General features: G+C 42.8%; 2 protein-coding genes across 3 annotated transcripts; both read right to left on the reverse strand.

Moving 5' to 3' along the window:
* Positions 1-284: 284 nt before the first annotated feature.
* Positions 285-9,019, reverse strand: fam167ab (family with sequence similarity 167 member Ab). Of its 2 annotated transcripts, none has more exons than XM_075458552.1 (3): positions 8,913-9,019; positions 5,414-5,768; positions 285-4,615 (listed from the first exon to the last, which is right to left on the reverse strand). In XM_075458552.1, exons 2-3 carry the CDS (start codon positions 5,759-5,761, stop codon positions 4,352-4,354), a joined length of 612 nt encoding a protein of 203 aa, XP_075314667.1. In that variant the 5' UTR covers positions 5,762-5,768; positions 8,913-9,019; the 3' UTR covers positions 285-4,351. The 2 variants fall into 2 exon arrangements, with proteins under 2 accessions (XP_075314667.1, XP_075314668.1); XM_075458553.1 differs by having other exon boundaries at positions 5,414-5,765; positions 8,913-9,018.
* Positions 9,020-9,222: 203 nt separating this feature from the next.
* Positions 9,223-14,753, reverse strand: lca5 (lebercilin LCA5). Its single transcript, XM_075459472.1, has 9 exons — positions 13,901-14,753; positions 13,025-13,434; positions 12,413-12,654; positions 11,915-12,220; positions 11,662-11,799; positions 11,460-11,556; positions 11,222-11,358; positions 10,928-11,117; positions 9,223-10,802 (listed from the first exon to the last, which is right to left on the reverse strand). The coding sequence occupies exons 2-9, from the start codon at positions 13,410-13,412 to the stop codon at positions 9,898-9,900; spliced, it is 2,403 nt and encodes an 800-aa protein (XP_075315587.1). The 5' UTR covers positions 13,413-13,434; positions 13,901-14,753; the 3' UTR covers positions 9,223-9,897.
* Positions 14,754-15,223: the final 470 nt, after the last annotated feature.

The following is a 15,223-nucleotide window of genomic DNA, read 5'->3' on the forward strand; positions in this document are numbered from 1 at the left end:
AGAGTTTGCAGATGAACTGTTCAACGCTGACAGGAGCTCCTGCTGTGCCCGTATTACCATGCGTGAGCCTGCTTTGGTCAACCTACCCAGACTTGCCACTCAGCGTTGCAACTATTTCCAATAACTGCTCAGTTCTTGCTCTCCCTTGCTTTTTCTTTGTTTTGGTTCACGCTCATAGCTCTCCTAAGAACCAATTCGTTGGATTAAACTACAATATCTGAACATATGGAAGCATTTGCCGCTGCAAAGGGTATACAAAAAAAGCACAAAGCAGACAATTTAGTACATACATAAAAACTATATATTTTGATCATGAAAAAGCACATAACATTACAATTACAAACATGGAAAAAGGCAAAATATCCAAAATCTTTCAAGGAAATTTCAGAGAAAACCCTGTGTTGTTAATGAACACTGTTGTCAAAGTTGATGAAGTCGGGTCATCCTGTAACTGTTCGCCTTCAGCTCCGTTGCGTACAACACATTCAAGTCGGACGTGAGGTGGATCATAGGGACGACGCGTAGGACAGGGATGAAATGGATGAACATTTCAACACTATCATGTCCAAGCTTTTGTTTAGGCTGCCTCTGCGGTCATTTATTTGTGGATCCTTGCATATGTTCAATTCTTTATTTATTTATGTATTTCCTTGTCTGTGTTGATGAGGTAGGGGGTTCTAGCCATAGTAATTTCTTCTCTCATATCCACTATATTAATTGAATTGAATCAAGTTGAAACGAACATTGCTGTGGGCAGGAATGATCTCCCGAGTCAGTCTTTGCTGCAGTGGAGCTGAAGAGGCCTCTGACTGAAGAGGACACTCCAATGTTCAGTCACAATGCTGTAGGCTGTTCTTCTGTCTTAAGTGATCTATACTGCTCCCAGCAAGCATGCGTATGTAGCTTCTCCCCTAAGTGACTAAGATGACTCATATACACATCTGTTGGAACCCGAGTGTCTTAAGCTCCAGCAGCAGGGCAGACTTGGCAGTAAACGAGAGGTGCGCCAGCCAACAACACGAGCCGTTCTTAGTGGTTAGAAGACCTCTAATCTTCTGTCCAACTCCAGGAGGTTATTATTTTCGCCAGTGCCTGCTTTGTATTTCTTATTTTCTTAAAACCTCGTGCAGCTTTAAGCCATGGGAGATATAAAGTAACTGTCAGGCCTGCTTTTAGGTCATGGCAACGAACCAAATCAGAGATCAGGGTCCAGCGTTTTTAAACTTATTATCGCAGCTACCAACCACACACCAACTCGTTGGCATCGCATTCGTTTGTTTGCTTTTTCCATGTATCTTGCTAATTAGTCATTTCTGTATTTTTTGTCTGCTCATGTCCTCCAAATAACATTGACGAATTACTTTGAATGTGTAGAATGTCAACAAATACAGCCACAAATCTATAAAAACCTGGTAATTGTCATGTACATGCAATCCAAAATGATATGTAAGGAAAAAGCTTTCCCAAAATTAATTTTCCACATAGAAAATGATGGTGTTAAAAATGTCTTTTCCCCACCACTGGGCATGTTTATACGTGTTCGGGAGTTGGTCCAAGTGTTCCTCTGACCTAAAAAGCTCTTGCTTCAGCACCACTCACCAATAAAAATGTCATTTCTAATGAGAGTTTACAAGTAAATCACTAATAAAGTGGTAAAGCCAAGTCCGAGCTCGAAAGGGGCCCCTAATGACAGAAAGGGACATTTCAAATCATGCAAGTCTGCATCAAAAAGAGCCAATGAGTAGAGTGACCCATCACTTGTAAAACTGTACATTCGTCACTTTTTCGTCCGTTCATTGTGATCTGCTCTGGGCTGCTTTCATGTGGCGTTAAACCATCTCATCCTCACCGTACATGCCGGGGTTGCGATGTGCTAACACACTCCCACACCAAAGGCTCTGCGGGAGAAGCAGTCTGGGACGCTCTCACCTCGGTGAGGTGTCTGCAGCTCAGTCATGGTGAGAAGTGCCTTTCTGTGGTGTCATATCTGTTATATTAATGAAATAGGCTGGCAGCTCCTGGTGGATTCATTCCTCGTTCGTACAAATGATAAAGGTCTGCGAAGGGAATATTGCAACGACTCCCCTGAAACAAAAGGGAGATCACAGGGACGCATTTTGTGAGATCAAAAGCACCCAAAACCGGAGGATTATTTCCCATCAACATAGCCTACTTTTCATAAAATACACACAGTATCTGATCTTAATACTCTAGCTGCAGGTATAGTGTCTGATTTCATGCCTGTCAGGTAGTTAGTGTCTGGTTTTACGCCCGTCATTTTGTCATGCAAATGAGGTTCAAGGGCATGAAATTAATAGCATGGCATGGACAGCTGTTAAGCAGAGACAGAACCCAAACAATCCCAAAATATTCTTTTCTCTTACAAATAGTTTTGAGGTTGTTTACAGCATTCCGTTGGAATTCTGTAGGCGGGAAAGAAAAAAAAGATTAAACCACTGTGATCACCGACAGCTCATCAGAAAAACGTATGAGAATGCCCTCTTAGCAGCCTTTCACACTGAAAGACTTGTGGGGGGGTTTTCGGTTAGCAATAAGCTCATAGAGCTGGAGCTCATGCATGAAAACCTCAGGCTCAGCAAAATCATTCACGACATGCCACTTCAGGACAGAGTGATGCAGGGATCAAGGAATGGAGTACACTTAGAGAAACTCATAATCCCACAGCCCTGCCACCACACATATCCAAATCATGTTCATTTGGTTCATTTTTGAGGAACACACTTGTTTTTCTGGCAGGAAGATGGAAAACTTAGCACAAGTCTGGCTTTGATGGAGGGACATCTGTAAAACTTTTGTAACATGCTGGTTAGTAGGGGAAGCCAGGCCAGGCTCCCCTTTAATTAGTTTAGCTTGATCTGTTCTTAATGTCACAAATTTCCACCATCACAAGGAATCCTGATAAAGAAGTTTAAACAGTAGGCCTAAGTAAAACCAACAGCAACTTCGGAAAAACCTAGAGAGTAACTCAGAAGTGTTTAGCGGTGAATGCCTTTCCAATGATCCATCGAAAAGCATGCTGCTTTCATCAAACTGCTGGCTTCATCTTTATTGCCTGTGCCTTGTCCAGCAGATCTGCGCACGCATCACTAAGCGCTTCAATGCTTTTCAGCATTTCCTGAGCTCAGACTCTCCCTCACAACACGGGGACATGAGACACTTAACCTGAGAGCGAAGCGTTTAAATGATCCCGTTTGACCAACTCGGTTTAAAGTTCTGTTCCTGCTGACGATAGACTTTGTGCCGTGGCGTTTCATTAACATAGCCGTTGTTTTCTTGCCTCACTGCTCAGGAGACTCATAAGTTCTAGACACCAATGTTATTTTTTCCATTTCAGAGGCGGTTACAGGGGGTGATTTGTTCCACTAGAGCTGTTGTTGGACGCAAGTTAAATGGCGAGCTGTGTGCGAGAGCTTTTTAAAAGAGTGGGTTAGGGGTTACGGTTGTGCGGCTGTGACGCTCTATTGTTGTACTTCTGAGCCACAAGAAGCCCTTAATCTCATTTTCCTACTCTACTGTCGGTGCACTGGGACTGTGCTCAAATTTTTATATGCCTATATTTCAAATACAAACCGCTTAAAGCCAATTTATTGGTAAGAAATGGTTGACCCCAGTTATTACTGCAACTCATCTACATTACAAGGCCCATAAGGGGAGCTGCATAATCATGCAACTGGGTATCCAGAGGGATTGAAATGAGTTCAAATTCAGTGTTTAGCCAGGCAATTAAAAAAACGTGGATCCTTCAAATGGAAAGTAGTTATCATTGGAATAAAAGCTCCAACCAAGAGCTCAGGTCCATGCGAGGGAGCCTCGCATACGTGAGACAAACTTTGCCGAAGCACTGGGGACCATCCCGAGTTCAGAAAATAGAGCACTCCGAAAATCGAATAATTTCCATTAAAGTATACGACTTGAATCAACATTAAGGCATCTTTGCAAAAGCAGAAAATGTTCAGGTTAAGATGTGGGACATGGAACAAATTCAGTGACTGTCACTAAGGGGTTAAACGGAGATAAAAGATATCTGACTATATTCACTCTGTGTTTGACTATAGGCTCGAGTCCAAGATAGGAAGAAATATGGAAACATATTGGTTCATCAGTAATTATGTAGCTGATGAGGCCGAAAATCCTGATAGGAAATCGAGTCACGAAGGACCTAAACGCTAAAGTCAGTTATGGGTTTAAGTATCTTTGCTAATATTATACATTTGATTGATCTTGTTTTATAGAAACTGTTGGACTGTTACATAAGCCCCAATTACACAAAGGATTGTACTACTAGCTAATATGTGATTATCATTTTATTTTTTTTTGTCTGAAGCGCCATCTAGCAGAGCGAGAACCGACGAGAGTTAATGTTCATCTTTGTGACGCCGATGAGTCTCAGAGGGGCCGAGAGGCCGAGGCCCGGAGTCACCGGGCACTCGCACAGCAGGTCCGACAGCTCGTCCTTTTCCTCGAGTCCGAAGGTGGCATCGTTGAGCATCCGGCGATGAAGGTGGCACGTCTGCTCGATCTTCAGCGTGTTGATGTCATTCCGGAGCCGCATGAGCTGCCTCGCCAGCTGCTGGTCCTGCAAGCGCATATCTGTCTGCAAAGACCAAGACGGGAGACACGAATGGAATCAGCGTGGAATGAAGGCTTAAAAACAGCATAACAGGGCGTAGTGGGTACAGTAGGCCCCCCATGTACAAGAGGCTATTAGTCCTCGCTGCAGCTGGCCCCGCTTCGAGTCCCGCATCGGATGGCCCTTTGCTGCGTGTTGTTCCCCCTCTCTCTGCCCCCTGCTTCCTGTCTCTCTACACTGTCCTATCCATTAAAGGCATAAAAGCCCCAAAAAATCATTTAAAAAAACAAAAACAGCACAACAGCTTTACGCACAGCTTACATGGTCTCTATTGACCAGAGGACCAGGTGTGCCCTCTTTATTGTGTGGCAGAGTCGAAAAGGAAAACTCACAAATTCGTCTTTGTTCAATGTCCATGTCTATACATGTCTTTATACATGTCCCTGTGAAGCTACTGCGATCCTCTGAAGTCTTTGCACATTATGTTTGCAGCCCCGTAATGTGCCAATCTGCCTCCATCAGTGCCTCTTTGTGTGCTCGGCCCAGCTTACGAGCCACGGCTGAATGTGCAGAGTAATTGAGCAGAGTAAAAATTATTACACTTGCAGAAACTCTGTGTAATTCTATTGTCTGAGTCATAATCTATCACACTGACTAACTCGAATGGGATTCTTCTGGCCAGTAATCAGTGTGAGCTTGGCTCTAATTGGCTAAGTAGCATAAAGTTTTGTGTTCGAAGTGCTGGATAATACTCTTTATTTATTTATTTTTTAAATCAAAGTACAAAACTAAATAATTTTTTTTAGAAAAATGTGTACTAACCAGCTCTCTTCTGAGCCACGTGAGAGCTTCATCGATGTTCTCAAATCCCTTCAGCACACCCGATGGCAACTTCCGCTGAATCTCGTCTGAGTTTGCGGCGGTTTCTTTGTTCGTGGCGAGTTTCCCTTCAGGCTCAACATGGATCTGGTGTTTTCCTGTCTGTTCCAAGCATTCTGCCTCCAGTCGGGCTTTCCACTCCTGGTAAGAAGGCCTCCTTGTCTCCAGTCTTAATTTCTCTGTCAAAGCCTTTAGTGTCATGAGATGGTCATCAGTAGGTAGATCCACACCTTCATCCAGCCCATTTGGTCTGTTCACCACGATCTGTGGAGCTGAGGCCGCGTCCATCATTAAGCTGCTAAATGCAAAAGGCATAAAAGGGTCAAAAAGAACAAAACAAAAATCAAGATTTCTGACCTTCACTGGTGACCTTGTTTGTTGTTATATATCACCCCTGTGTGTGTTTTTCATTTTTCAGACTGCCAGCATTCTCTTTTCTGTTTTTTTTTTTTTCAGCTTCCAAGTAGTTTTTTCCATTCATCTTTAGATTTCTAATATTTGCCAACAAAACCACTAACAAGTAATTCTAGCAGACAAGAGACAAACTGAATAATGTTACTCAGCAGAAAAATAATATCCTACAAAAACGAAGCATCCGCGCACATTCTTCTCATGTCTTTAAACCAATTTAGATCGAGCACTTGGCCACTCAAATTTCAAATAATTAAGCCACAACACACTGGGGAGCACACCTCCAGGACTTTCATTTAACAGAAACAAACTGTTTCCATAACAACTACTAAGGCACTCTAAATGAATCAGCAGTTTTCCACCTTGGAGTTTATTGCCAAAACTGCCCCGAAGAAACCACATGGAACCGGGGAGCTACGGCCAGCAGACTGATGTAATCTGATGGAACATTACTAACGATGTTTATTACATTTTTTTAAATCGAAGACTAGAACACTATAGGCACATTTATGCAGCGGTGGCAGCGGGATGGTTTTACTTAAGTAATTGCACAAATATAAGGCCAATACTCCGTTCCAAGTATAACCCCAAGTCAGAGAAGGTTGGAAGAGTACGGAAAATGGAAACCCGAAAGGAAGACGTGCAAAGGACCCACTGGATTGGATGCTAGATAAAATGACAGTTGCCACAGAAAAAGAAGAGAATGTTAATAATGTGTTGAAAATCTATTGTAGATGGTAAGAACCAAAGATATGTCACGTTATGCCTCATCAGCTTCATTTAATTTGTTACTATACATCCAACATTGCCATTTCAGGTCCACAAATGTCGGGACAGAGGGCAATTTAAACAAGAATATTTTTTTTTTTAAAGACAAACAAAAACAACAATAATATAAAATTCAAACAGGTTTCGTTAACAGTTGATTGTAATCATGATTTGGTACAAAAGCAGCAAGGATGGCCAGAGGATGTCAAGATTGTCAACAGATGTCAGAGAAGATTAGGAAAAGAAAAGTAAAACAATGGAGAGGAAAGGAAGCATATATGGTGGAGCCATCACACAATCGGTATTCAATGTCTGTCTCCAGGTCAAAGACAAAAAGGACCATTCAGACTGGCCCAAAGCCAGGCTCTGCGATAGGTTGGCAATGTTCATTTGCACTTCTGTGGTGGCAGTATTATCGAGCATTGTTCAACAAGACCACGCAAAAAACCACAATCTGGCTCGTGGCTCTTCGCGAAAGGTCGCAAGTCGTCTAAGTCAGCAGATCTGAGGATATACGCGGACTGCTTCATGCATTCACCGTTAAATTTACACCCCAGAATACCACTGCCACATGAATGTAAGCGTTCAAGCCAAGCTTCACTCAGTATGTCCACAGCAAGAACTACTAAGGAGAGCCATGAAGTAAATGGTTTATACTCCCTGTTTAATTATGTTGCAAACATCAAAGAGCAAAAGCAGACTTTCTGCTATGATAAAGGGAATTGTGCTCAGTTATTCCATAATGGGCACAGCGGGCCAGCCTAGAAGCCACTGCCCTTGTATCTAATGGTCGGCTTGGCTGTTCTGAAAGGTAAAATAAACCTCTGACTAAGCAGAGTAGCTGATTTATGAATGCCTACTAGTGGATCCGCTGTTATTCTTTACAGGAATCAATGTGTCCCTTGATACCGTGCTGTTGGAGGAGAACATTAATGCAGGAGGCATGCATTTCTGAAGAATCTATAAGGACTGTGTGCGCACACGAGCAAGGTTATTTAGATTATGAATGGGAAGTGCAGAGCAAGAAGGATGTGGAAATGTGTTTGAACGCAAATAGGCTATCATATAATGTTGTAAGGAAATAAAGGGCTGCAGCAAAAACCTCAAACCCACGCTGGTCTTGTGAAGCCAGCCGCTCCAGCAGCAGGACCTCTGCCTCTTGAGTAAGACTAGTTCTACATCCAGAATATCAAATGCAGCATGTGCATATCAAACCTCTGTCACATGCCAAATGTACTGACTGACTTCAGTATTACCTATCATCAGTCACAGTTTCCCCTAGTTTTAAACTCCCTTTGCCACACTAATGAAATCTATTTTCTGACTGAGCAGCAGAGACTGACTGGCTCTGCTATGTGGAGCACGCTGCCATATTTCCATAATAAACACACCTGCGGACTGGAATGAGGCTTCCGTGTATTGGTCCGCCGACTTCCAACATATCCTGCATGTGGGTCACTTAGAGATTTTGAATTTCAGTGATAATATACAGTAATTAATCATGAGTACGTGGGCATTATCTGAAGATATCCTCATCAGGCTGTTCATAAAGTTCGACACCCAGTAACCACAGGCGATGAGAGGCCAGATGAAACAGTTTGTTCCAAAGTGTGACGTCTTTACACACATTACATATCAACAGGTGCTCTATTCAGGATGTGATTATTCAGGAGACTGGAATATAAACTGAAATGTAATGTCGGTACAATCATATGGGAAAGGTCATGGAAAACATGCACAGAGGAAGAAGACTACATAAACATTCTTTTCATAATATCCCTTACTGGGCGGAAATAATCAACACTAAAATGCAATCTAAGTTAATTACACCGGTGCAAATGTGTAGCTTATTTAGTTTAAATCTCAGTTTCATCATTGTTTTGTTCCAACTACTATAACTGAATAAAATATCAAATCTGCAACCTATAACGCTCCAAAACATTTATCTAAATCAATCATGACATAGCTTAATTTACGACTTTTTAAAGCTTGTTTCACACATGTATAAGAAACTAAATACATTTTAAAAAACGAGTTAACCGAGCACAGTGGCAACACGTGCCCCTCGGTGGTTTTTGTTGGAAGACGAGCCATCAGTCCTTTTATATTATTTTTTAGGAAAGAGCCACACAAGCCCGAGTCTAAATGTGAGTTCACGCAGCATCTCTCTACATGTAAGCGACAATGTCACCTCTTCACGGTTTCTCACGAGATGGTGACGCGTATTCGGTATTGTTAGAAAATTACGTAAAGGAACATTTACCTTGTGAGCGTCACCCAGCAGCAGCGTTCCAACTTGCCATCGTGATAGCTGACAGCCACGAGCCGCCGCACTCCCTCTCTCTCCGCGGTCCGCTAGTTTCTTAGCAGAGCGCCGCCGGAGGAGGGGCGGTTGCGTCATAGTTCTGGTTGCTTGGAGACGCCCCGTGAATCCAAAATCAGGCTTTACCGCTGTATGGGTATCAGAACAAGTGCGCCACAGCCCGAGAACCACGCGAAATCATCGATGTCTTGCAAATATTTATTTTTATTGAACAAAGCAAAAAAAAAAAAAAAAAAAAAAAAAACGGGCAATATTTAAAAACGTGGAAAAACTTGACAAAAATACATGTTATCTAATAAAGATATACAATAGATATACATTTGACGCAAAAAGAGTAGCTATTACACACTTTTCAAGAATAAATAGTCTCGTAATGAGTTTGTCACATTGCAAAGATATGAAAGGTAAAAAAAACATTCATTTCACAGCTTATGGATTCAGAGTGGAAGCAACTTCATCATGTTGCTGTGTGAATGTGGAATGTAACTTTTAAGAACTTAAAATAAATAGACAAAACAGAGGCATTTCAGTGCAGGTTGTGTTCAGATCATTGCGCCACCTTCAAGAAACAGTGCAGAAGAAAAGGGCCACAGTATTCTGGCATTTGTGTTGATAGGAACCTAACTGAGCTGCTGTTATCGTGGGGCTGAAAAATACAGAACCAATTTTACAAAATAATCATATATACTACCAGCACTCTACACACATTGATTGTCTGACCGCTTGGAGGTATAAAGACTATATTATTAACTTTTTCCAAATAAAGGTACTAGATTTACAAACCCACAAACAACAACAGTAACCACAAATTATGCAAAACACTTAAAAAGTGCTTAAGTGTACAAGGATAATGCCATATTTAATAATAATAAAAATGATATGATGATATCCTGCCATCACTCACTCCTTCAAAGCTAAATTCATCTTATAAAGTGAGTTCCTCTATGTCATCATCAAATGAGGTGATGGCACGAATGGCAGGTCTGCTTTCTGCAACATGAAGAGTGTTAACAGAGGATGCTGGAGGAGTTGAAGTTGAAGACCCTGAGTTGAAGCTAAGCAGTCCTTCCCGTCTTGAACGCACTCCGTTGGGGGTTGGAGGGCTATCAAGTAGCTCTATTTTATTGGAAGTGCTCATACCGTCACCAGCAGGCACGGCCGGGGCACCAAATAGCTGCTGCATGAGGCTGGACTTCTTCTCCTTCACCACTCTGTTTTCTGTGCCCGTGTCCTTCTCTGTCTCAACACCTCTGAGATTAAAAATTCCTATAGCTTCTAATGCAGAGTCTCTGTCCTCTTTGGGCGGAGGCGGAGGGAACCCAGAGGAAGCTCGAAAACCTGAATGTCCAAATGAAGGCGCGTAGCCTCCGAACGCCAAATCATCACTGGAGGTTTGGGACCGCATAGCTCTTCTAACCACTCCACTCTCCATGCTTGGTCTCCGTCTTCCACCTTCTCTGCCTCCAGCATGCAAACTACCCGTCTCTGTTGATTCTGTGAGGCCAAAAATGGAAAAATTGCAGTTCCTCTGCTCAGGAGGATGAGGAGAAAAATGATCACCGGTCCTCTTATTGGGCTCAGAAGGGCTTGAGTCAATAAACATGGAGTCCTGCGCTCCGTTGTTTTGGTGGTCTATTTCCCGCATCTTAGCTAGTAGCTGCTCTTTCTTGCGACGTGCGTCCTCTGCTGCTTGCTGATTGGACTGAGAGTCCTGGTTCCACCTCGTCACCTCTTCCTGGACATTACCGTGCTTCCAATAGTTCTCTTCTTCATTCTGACTGAAGAGGGAAATCTTTCTTTCCTCCTCTTCATCCTTTTCTTTCTCCATGCCTATGAACATTATGTGTTGGATTTAAGTAAAGTCATGAATGACACTTTCATGTACTTTTTCTAAATTCTGTAAATGCAGAAAGGATGTGTATACACTTTTTTACTTGTCAGTAACTCGTCCTCACCATCTCTTAATCTATTCGCCTTCTTTCTAAGCACATTTGGCTCCAGGGTATGTTGGTGTTTCTGCTCCTTCTCCAGCTCTTTTTCCTTCACCAACTCCCTCTCCCCACCTTTTTCTTTTTCACTCTTCTTCTGTTCTTCAGAAATCGGTACGTTCTCTGCCTCTGCCGGTCTGTCCACTTTATGAAGCTCCTATTGGCAGCATTCGATTAACAGAAAGAGGTACAAGAAGTGAATGACAAGTGGTGGGAGATGATGTGCAGGCATGGGAGCAAAGTAAAGTGTAGAGATTTCACCTTAAGAGATAAGTATTCGTCAGGTGCCTGTTCGCTGAATTCACTGGTCTCTGTGATTGCAGGAGGAGGCGTGGGGAAATCCAGACTTGCTGCCCTGTCTTCAGTCTGTACTGCCTTGGTGCTCTTCCTGCAGGTCGCTATGTGAAACAAATTAAGAGAACATATCATTCACTTTTGTTGATCCTTCTCACTAATATTAATGATCATCCTTGTCTGTCCTTCACCGGTAATGTCTTACCTTTCCGCTGTGCGCCACTGTCAGTATCTTTTCTTACAGAGGGTCTCACCATGCGGTTGGCATAAATATTTCTAACATCTAGTTCTCTTTCCTTTTCCTGGTCAAAGAAAAAATATAATCCTATACAACGAGCTGTTAACTTTCAAGCACAATGGTAAGCACTATTGAGCGGTTGTGTTACAAGTATGTTTGTGTTTTGCACCTTGAGTTTATTGGTCAGTCGCTCAAGCTCCTCCTGTAGAGTTCTGATCTCCTCCTGGGCACTGACGGTCTTCTTCTTCTCTGCGACTAACTGTCGTTGATAACTGCTGTTGCTCAGCTCCACGCTACGCTCCAGTTCCTTCAAGCACACAAATACAAATACAATTATCATAAAGTAATAACAATAATGATGAAAACCATGAATTTGATGTCAAGAAAGACATTTGTGAATAGCCACTCTGTAACGAATTTACCTTAATCTTACGTTCTGCCTCTTGGGCTCGTGCTTTCTCTTCCTCTAGCCTGCGGCTTAGCTCATCTCTTGCTCCTAATTCTTGTTGGTCGACCAGCTTCTTCAGTCGTGCAATGGTCACTCGGCTCCTTTGCAACTGCTCCTCGCTGTCTTTCATCCGGCGCTCAGCGGCTCGCTCCTGCTCTTGCGTGCGTCTGTGTCTCTCGCGCAGCACATGGATCTCACTTGAGTGCCGTGACAGAAGCTGGGAAATCTCGCTTTCTGTGTCATCGTAACGCTGGAGGGCTTTCTCTTGACGCACCTGAAGCTGCAGCACGGAAAAGATTTTTTTTACGTAAAGAAAATACATTTTAAGGTACAAGATCATGTTATAATTACCTACTAAGATGAGTGTCTATGCCATTATCAGAATTCTTATTCTACTGTAAAACATCAGCAACGTGCACTAAAATCCAATAAAGTTCAGTCAAGATTTAAAACAGAGTGGGGTCACACCTACTTGTCTGAGAACTCGATTTTCTTTCTGCAATTCACCATTACGCTGCTGCAGCTCAGAGAGAGCGTTGCGCAACTCATTGATCTTCAGGAGGCGGGCCGAAAGCATACGTTTGGTCACCAGGTCCAAATCTTTAGGTGGCGTGGACTCCTTGCTTTGTGACGGCACTCCCCTGCGATGCTGCTGGATCAAAGACAGGCCACCTAGTCGCTGTGAGCGAGACAAACCCCAGCGCCCCACAACACCTGTAAGGTAGCAAAACACACATCGTGCCCCAAAAAAAGAATTAAGAAAAAGGTAATGAAACGTTTACGTTAACAATTACACAACACTACAAAACACATGAACATTAGGAAGTGTGTCATAAATAAACAGCGGACATAAACTTAAAGAAAAAGCAGCATGCTACTACGAGCTACAATGTACGAATGGAACTTCAGCAGAAGAAATCTGGTGCAATTTATTTGCAACAAAAACTCCTCCTAAACATCCCTCACATATTTGAATGAGCATGTCAAAAGTGGCCTAACACTGCCATCACCTGGACAGTTAAGTAAACGAAAGCCAGGTTTAAGTTGAACGCAAGTATCTCGATCACATCCTAACTTTACATACCTGCTTTGTGGAGAGGGCTTCTGGTACTCCGCTTTTTCCGTACCCCTCTTTGCGGAGTGAGGGATGGAGTCCGAGACCGTGAGAATGATGGAAGAGAGCGCTCTGATGGTGTCACATGCTCATAGTCCTCAGAGTAAAATGAGCTGTCACTTCTACTTCCCTCACCGTTTGATATCCGGTCCCGATCTGGATCCGAATGCCGCGTTCTTGTTTTTGATCTACTCTCACCACAGCCCTCTTTCTCCTCCTCACTGTGGATCTTGTCTCGAAAGTCTTTTTTGTGCTTCTGCGAGGATGACGCTCGAGAATCTTTCTTTCTGCTCCTTTGTGAAAGGCGACTCGAATCCCGGTTGTCTTTGTATGGGTCAGGCGTACTTTCAGATTCCATCTTGTCACTTTGAGAATGTGTGCTGAATTAAAAAAAAAAAAAAAAAGTTAAATCACAAACAAATCAAATTTTTTTCCTAACCTTACCTGCAAAGAATGTACGATTGTACCATATCCAGCAGACTTAACATCAAAAGCCACATGATAAACTGACATCAGCAATTACTTTGTGCAACCAAAGGGAGAATTTTCAAAATTCCCTCAAAACAGCCATAAGCATCTGGAAGAACTGGTTTCTCATACAGTTTCTGCATTATGTGTCTTGGTCACTAAGCAGCAAAACACATATGAGAAGAAACTTTCCATGAGACCGGAATAAGCACGATACCACTATTTTACACCCCTGTGTTTGCATCAAAGACTACTACACTGCGTCCATCTGCTCTGGTGACTTATTAAAGAGCCAAACTTTTCACAAAAGTAGGAGAAAAAATGAAAAATAAGTAGATGGTCTTCTCATTTCATATCACAATACAATTTTGCACTCACCACAATATAGATCATATCCAAATCGACTCTGCTGTCCTTATAGTGTCCTCTGCCTCCTCTTGATTAAGCAGCATTAGATCTCTTTGTCTCCACATGCTCAATATATATATATTTTTTTCTTTTAAATCAGTGCAGTTGATATCTAGCTTTGTGAAAACAAATATCAACAACACATGCTGCAGTTTACGACAACAGTAGTGGGCTGTGCTTGTCTGAGATTGGATTTAAGTAGGCCGTGTGCTGTTGACAGGTGCTTCGTTGACAGACTGGCTGGCAAATAATGGCAGCAAAACGTAGTGCTTAAAGCCACCTCCGCGTCTAAGAGGGCCCTCTGTTAATATACGTATCATTTATTTGATGACTTAAACAAACATAAAAGGGAAAAGGACACACCTCAGTGACACAATATTAGCAAGTGTCTCAAGAGAGCTAACGGTGCTGGGTGAGCGAGAGCTATTAGTGCTAGCATGACAACGAAAAACTACATTCAACAGGTGAACTTTGGTTCACCGCTCCCGCTGGGAATCTGTTGGCACAAACCTGTCCGTCTTCGCGCTTTTACGAAAGTTTGGTTTCCCCAAATCTTCATAACATTGACCAGCGTCTTGCAGATTCTTGCTAACGTTAGCTTCATAGCCTGCGCTACTAGCAAGCTAGCTCGAACTTTAGCTGCCTTTATATACAAAAAATATGAGCCGTTCACCCTTTTTCTGGAGGTAAACGGTCAAGACTGTCGTTTTCATACGCACCGCCCTGTAATTATCCGTTAAAAAGGGAGCAAAGCGCCGCTAAAAAAGTAGCCCCGTTTCTTTCGATCCACGCCTTGCGGTTTGCTTTAGCAGCCTCTGACGCCCTGCCATGGCAACCGCAGCGCTCCATGCAATACCACCAAGCCACCAGGGTGGCGCTGTCTCACCTGTGGGAACAATCATTTCATCCTGAATGTAAACATGTCAAACATACACGAGATGATTGTGGATTTTAGGAGATCGAGGAATAAACCAAACGTTCATTTTTGGAGAGGAGGTGGAGAGTTACAGATATCTGGATGTTAACTTGAATAACAGACTGAAAGAAAAAAAAGAACCCCGAGTCTTTCTACAAGAAGGGGCAGTGTTGATTTCATTAATCTTATGTCCTTCAAGTGTTTGTGACGAGATGTTGTATCTGTCTGTGGTGGGGAGTGCTATATGATTTGCGGCCGTCTGTGAGGCAGAGCCAATGTCTCAAAGAAACAGAACAAACAGTTGTGTGCTGGGGACTGCTCTGGAGTCCCTGGAGCTGATTGTGCAAAGAAGAATGTTGCAGAAGCTGCTTAAAGCC

The sequence above is a fragment of the Odontesthes bonariensis genome, chromosome 24 (genome assembly GCF_027942865.1).
Source record: "Odontesthes bonariensis isolate fOdoBon6 chromosome 24, fOdoBon6.hap1, whole genome shotgun sequence".
Classification (NCBI taxonomy): domain Eukaryota; kingdom Metazoa; phylum Chordata; class Actinopteri; order Atheriniformes; family Atherinopsidae; genus Odontesthes; species Odontesthes bonariensis.

Bases quoted from the DNA above. Each gene is read 5' to 3' on its own strand.
- lca5 (XM_075459472.1), bottom strand. From the start codon at position 13,412: ATGGAATCTGAAAGTACGCCTGACCCATACAAAGACAACCGGGATTCG. The intron at 12,221-12,412 runs GTAGGTGTGACC...TCCGTGCTGCAG, and splicing joins AAAATCGAGTTCTCAGACAA to CTTCAGGTGCGTCAAGAGAA. The intron at 11,557-11,661 runs GTGCAAAACACA...TTCTTTGACCAG, and splicing joins GACTGACCAATAAACTCAAG to GAAAAGGAAAGAGAACTAGA.
- fam167ab (XM_075458552.1), bottom strand. From the start codon at position 5,761: ATGATGGACGCGGCCTCAGCTCCACAGATCGTGGTGAACAGACCAAAT. The intron at 4,616-5,413 runs GTTAGTACACAT...TGGTCTTTGCAG, and splicing joins CGTGGCTCAGAAGAGAGCTG to ACAGATATGCGCTTGCAGGA.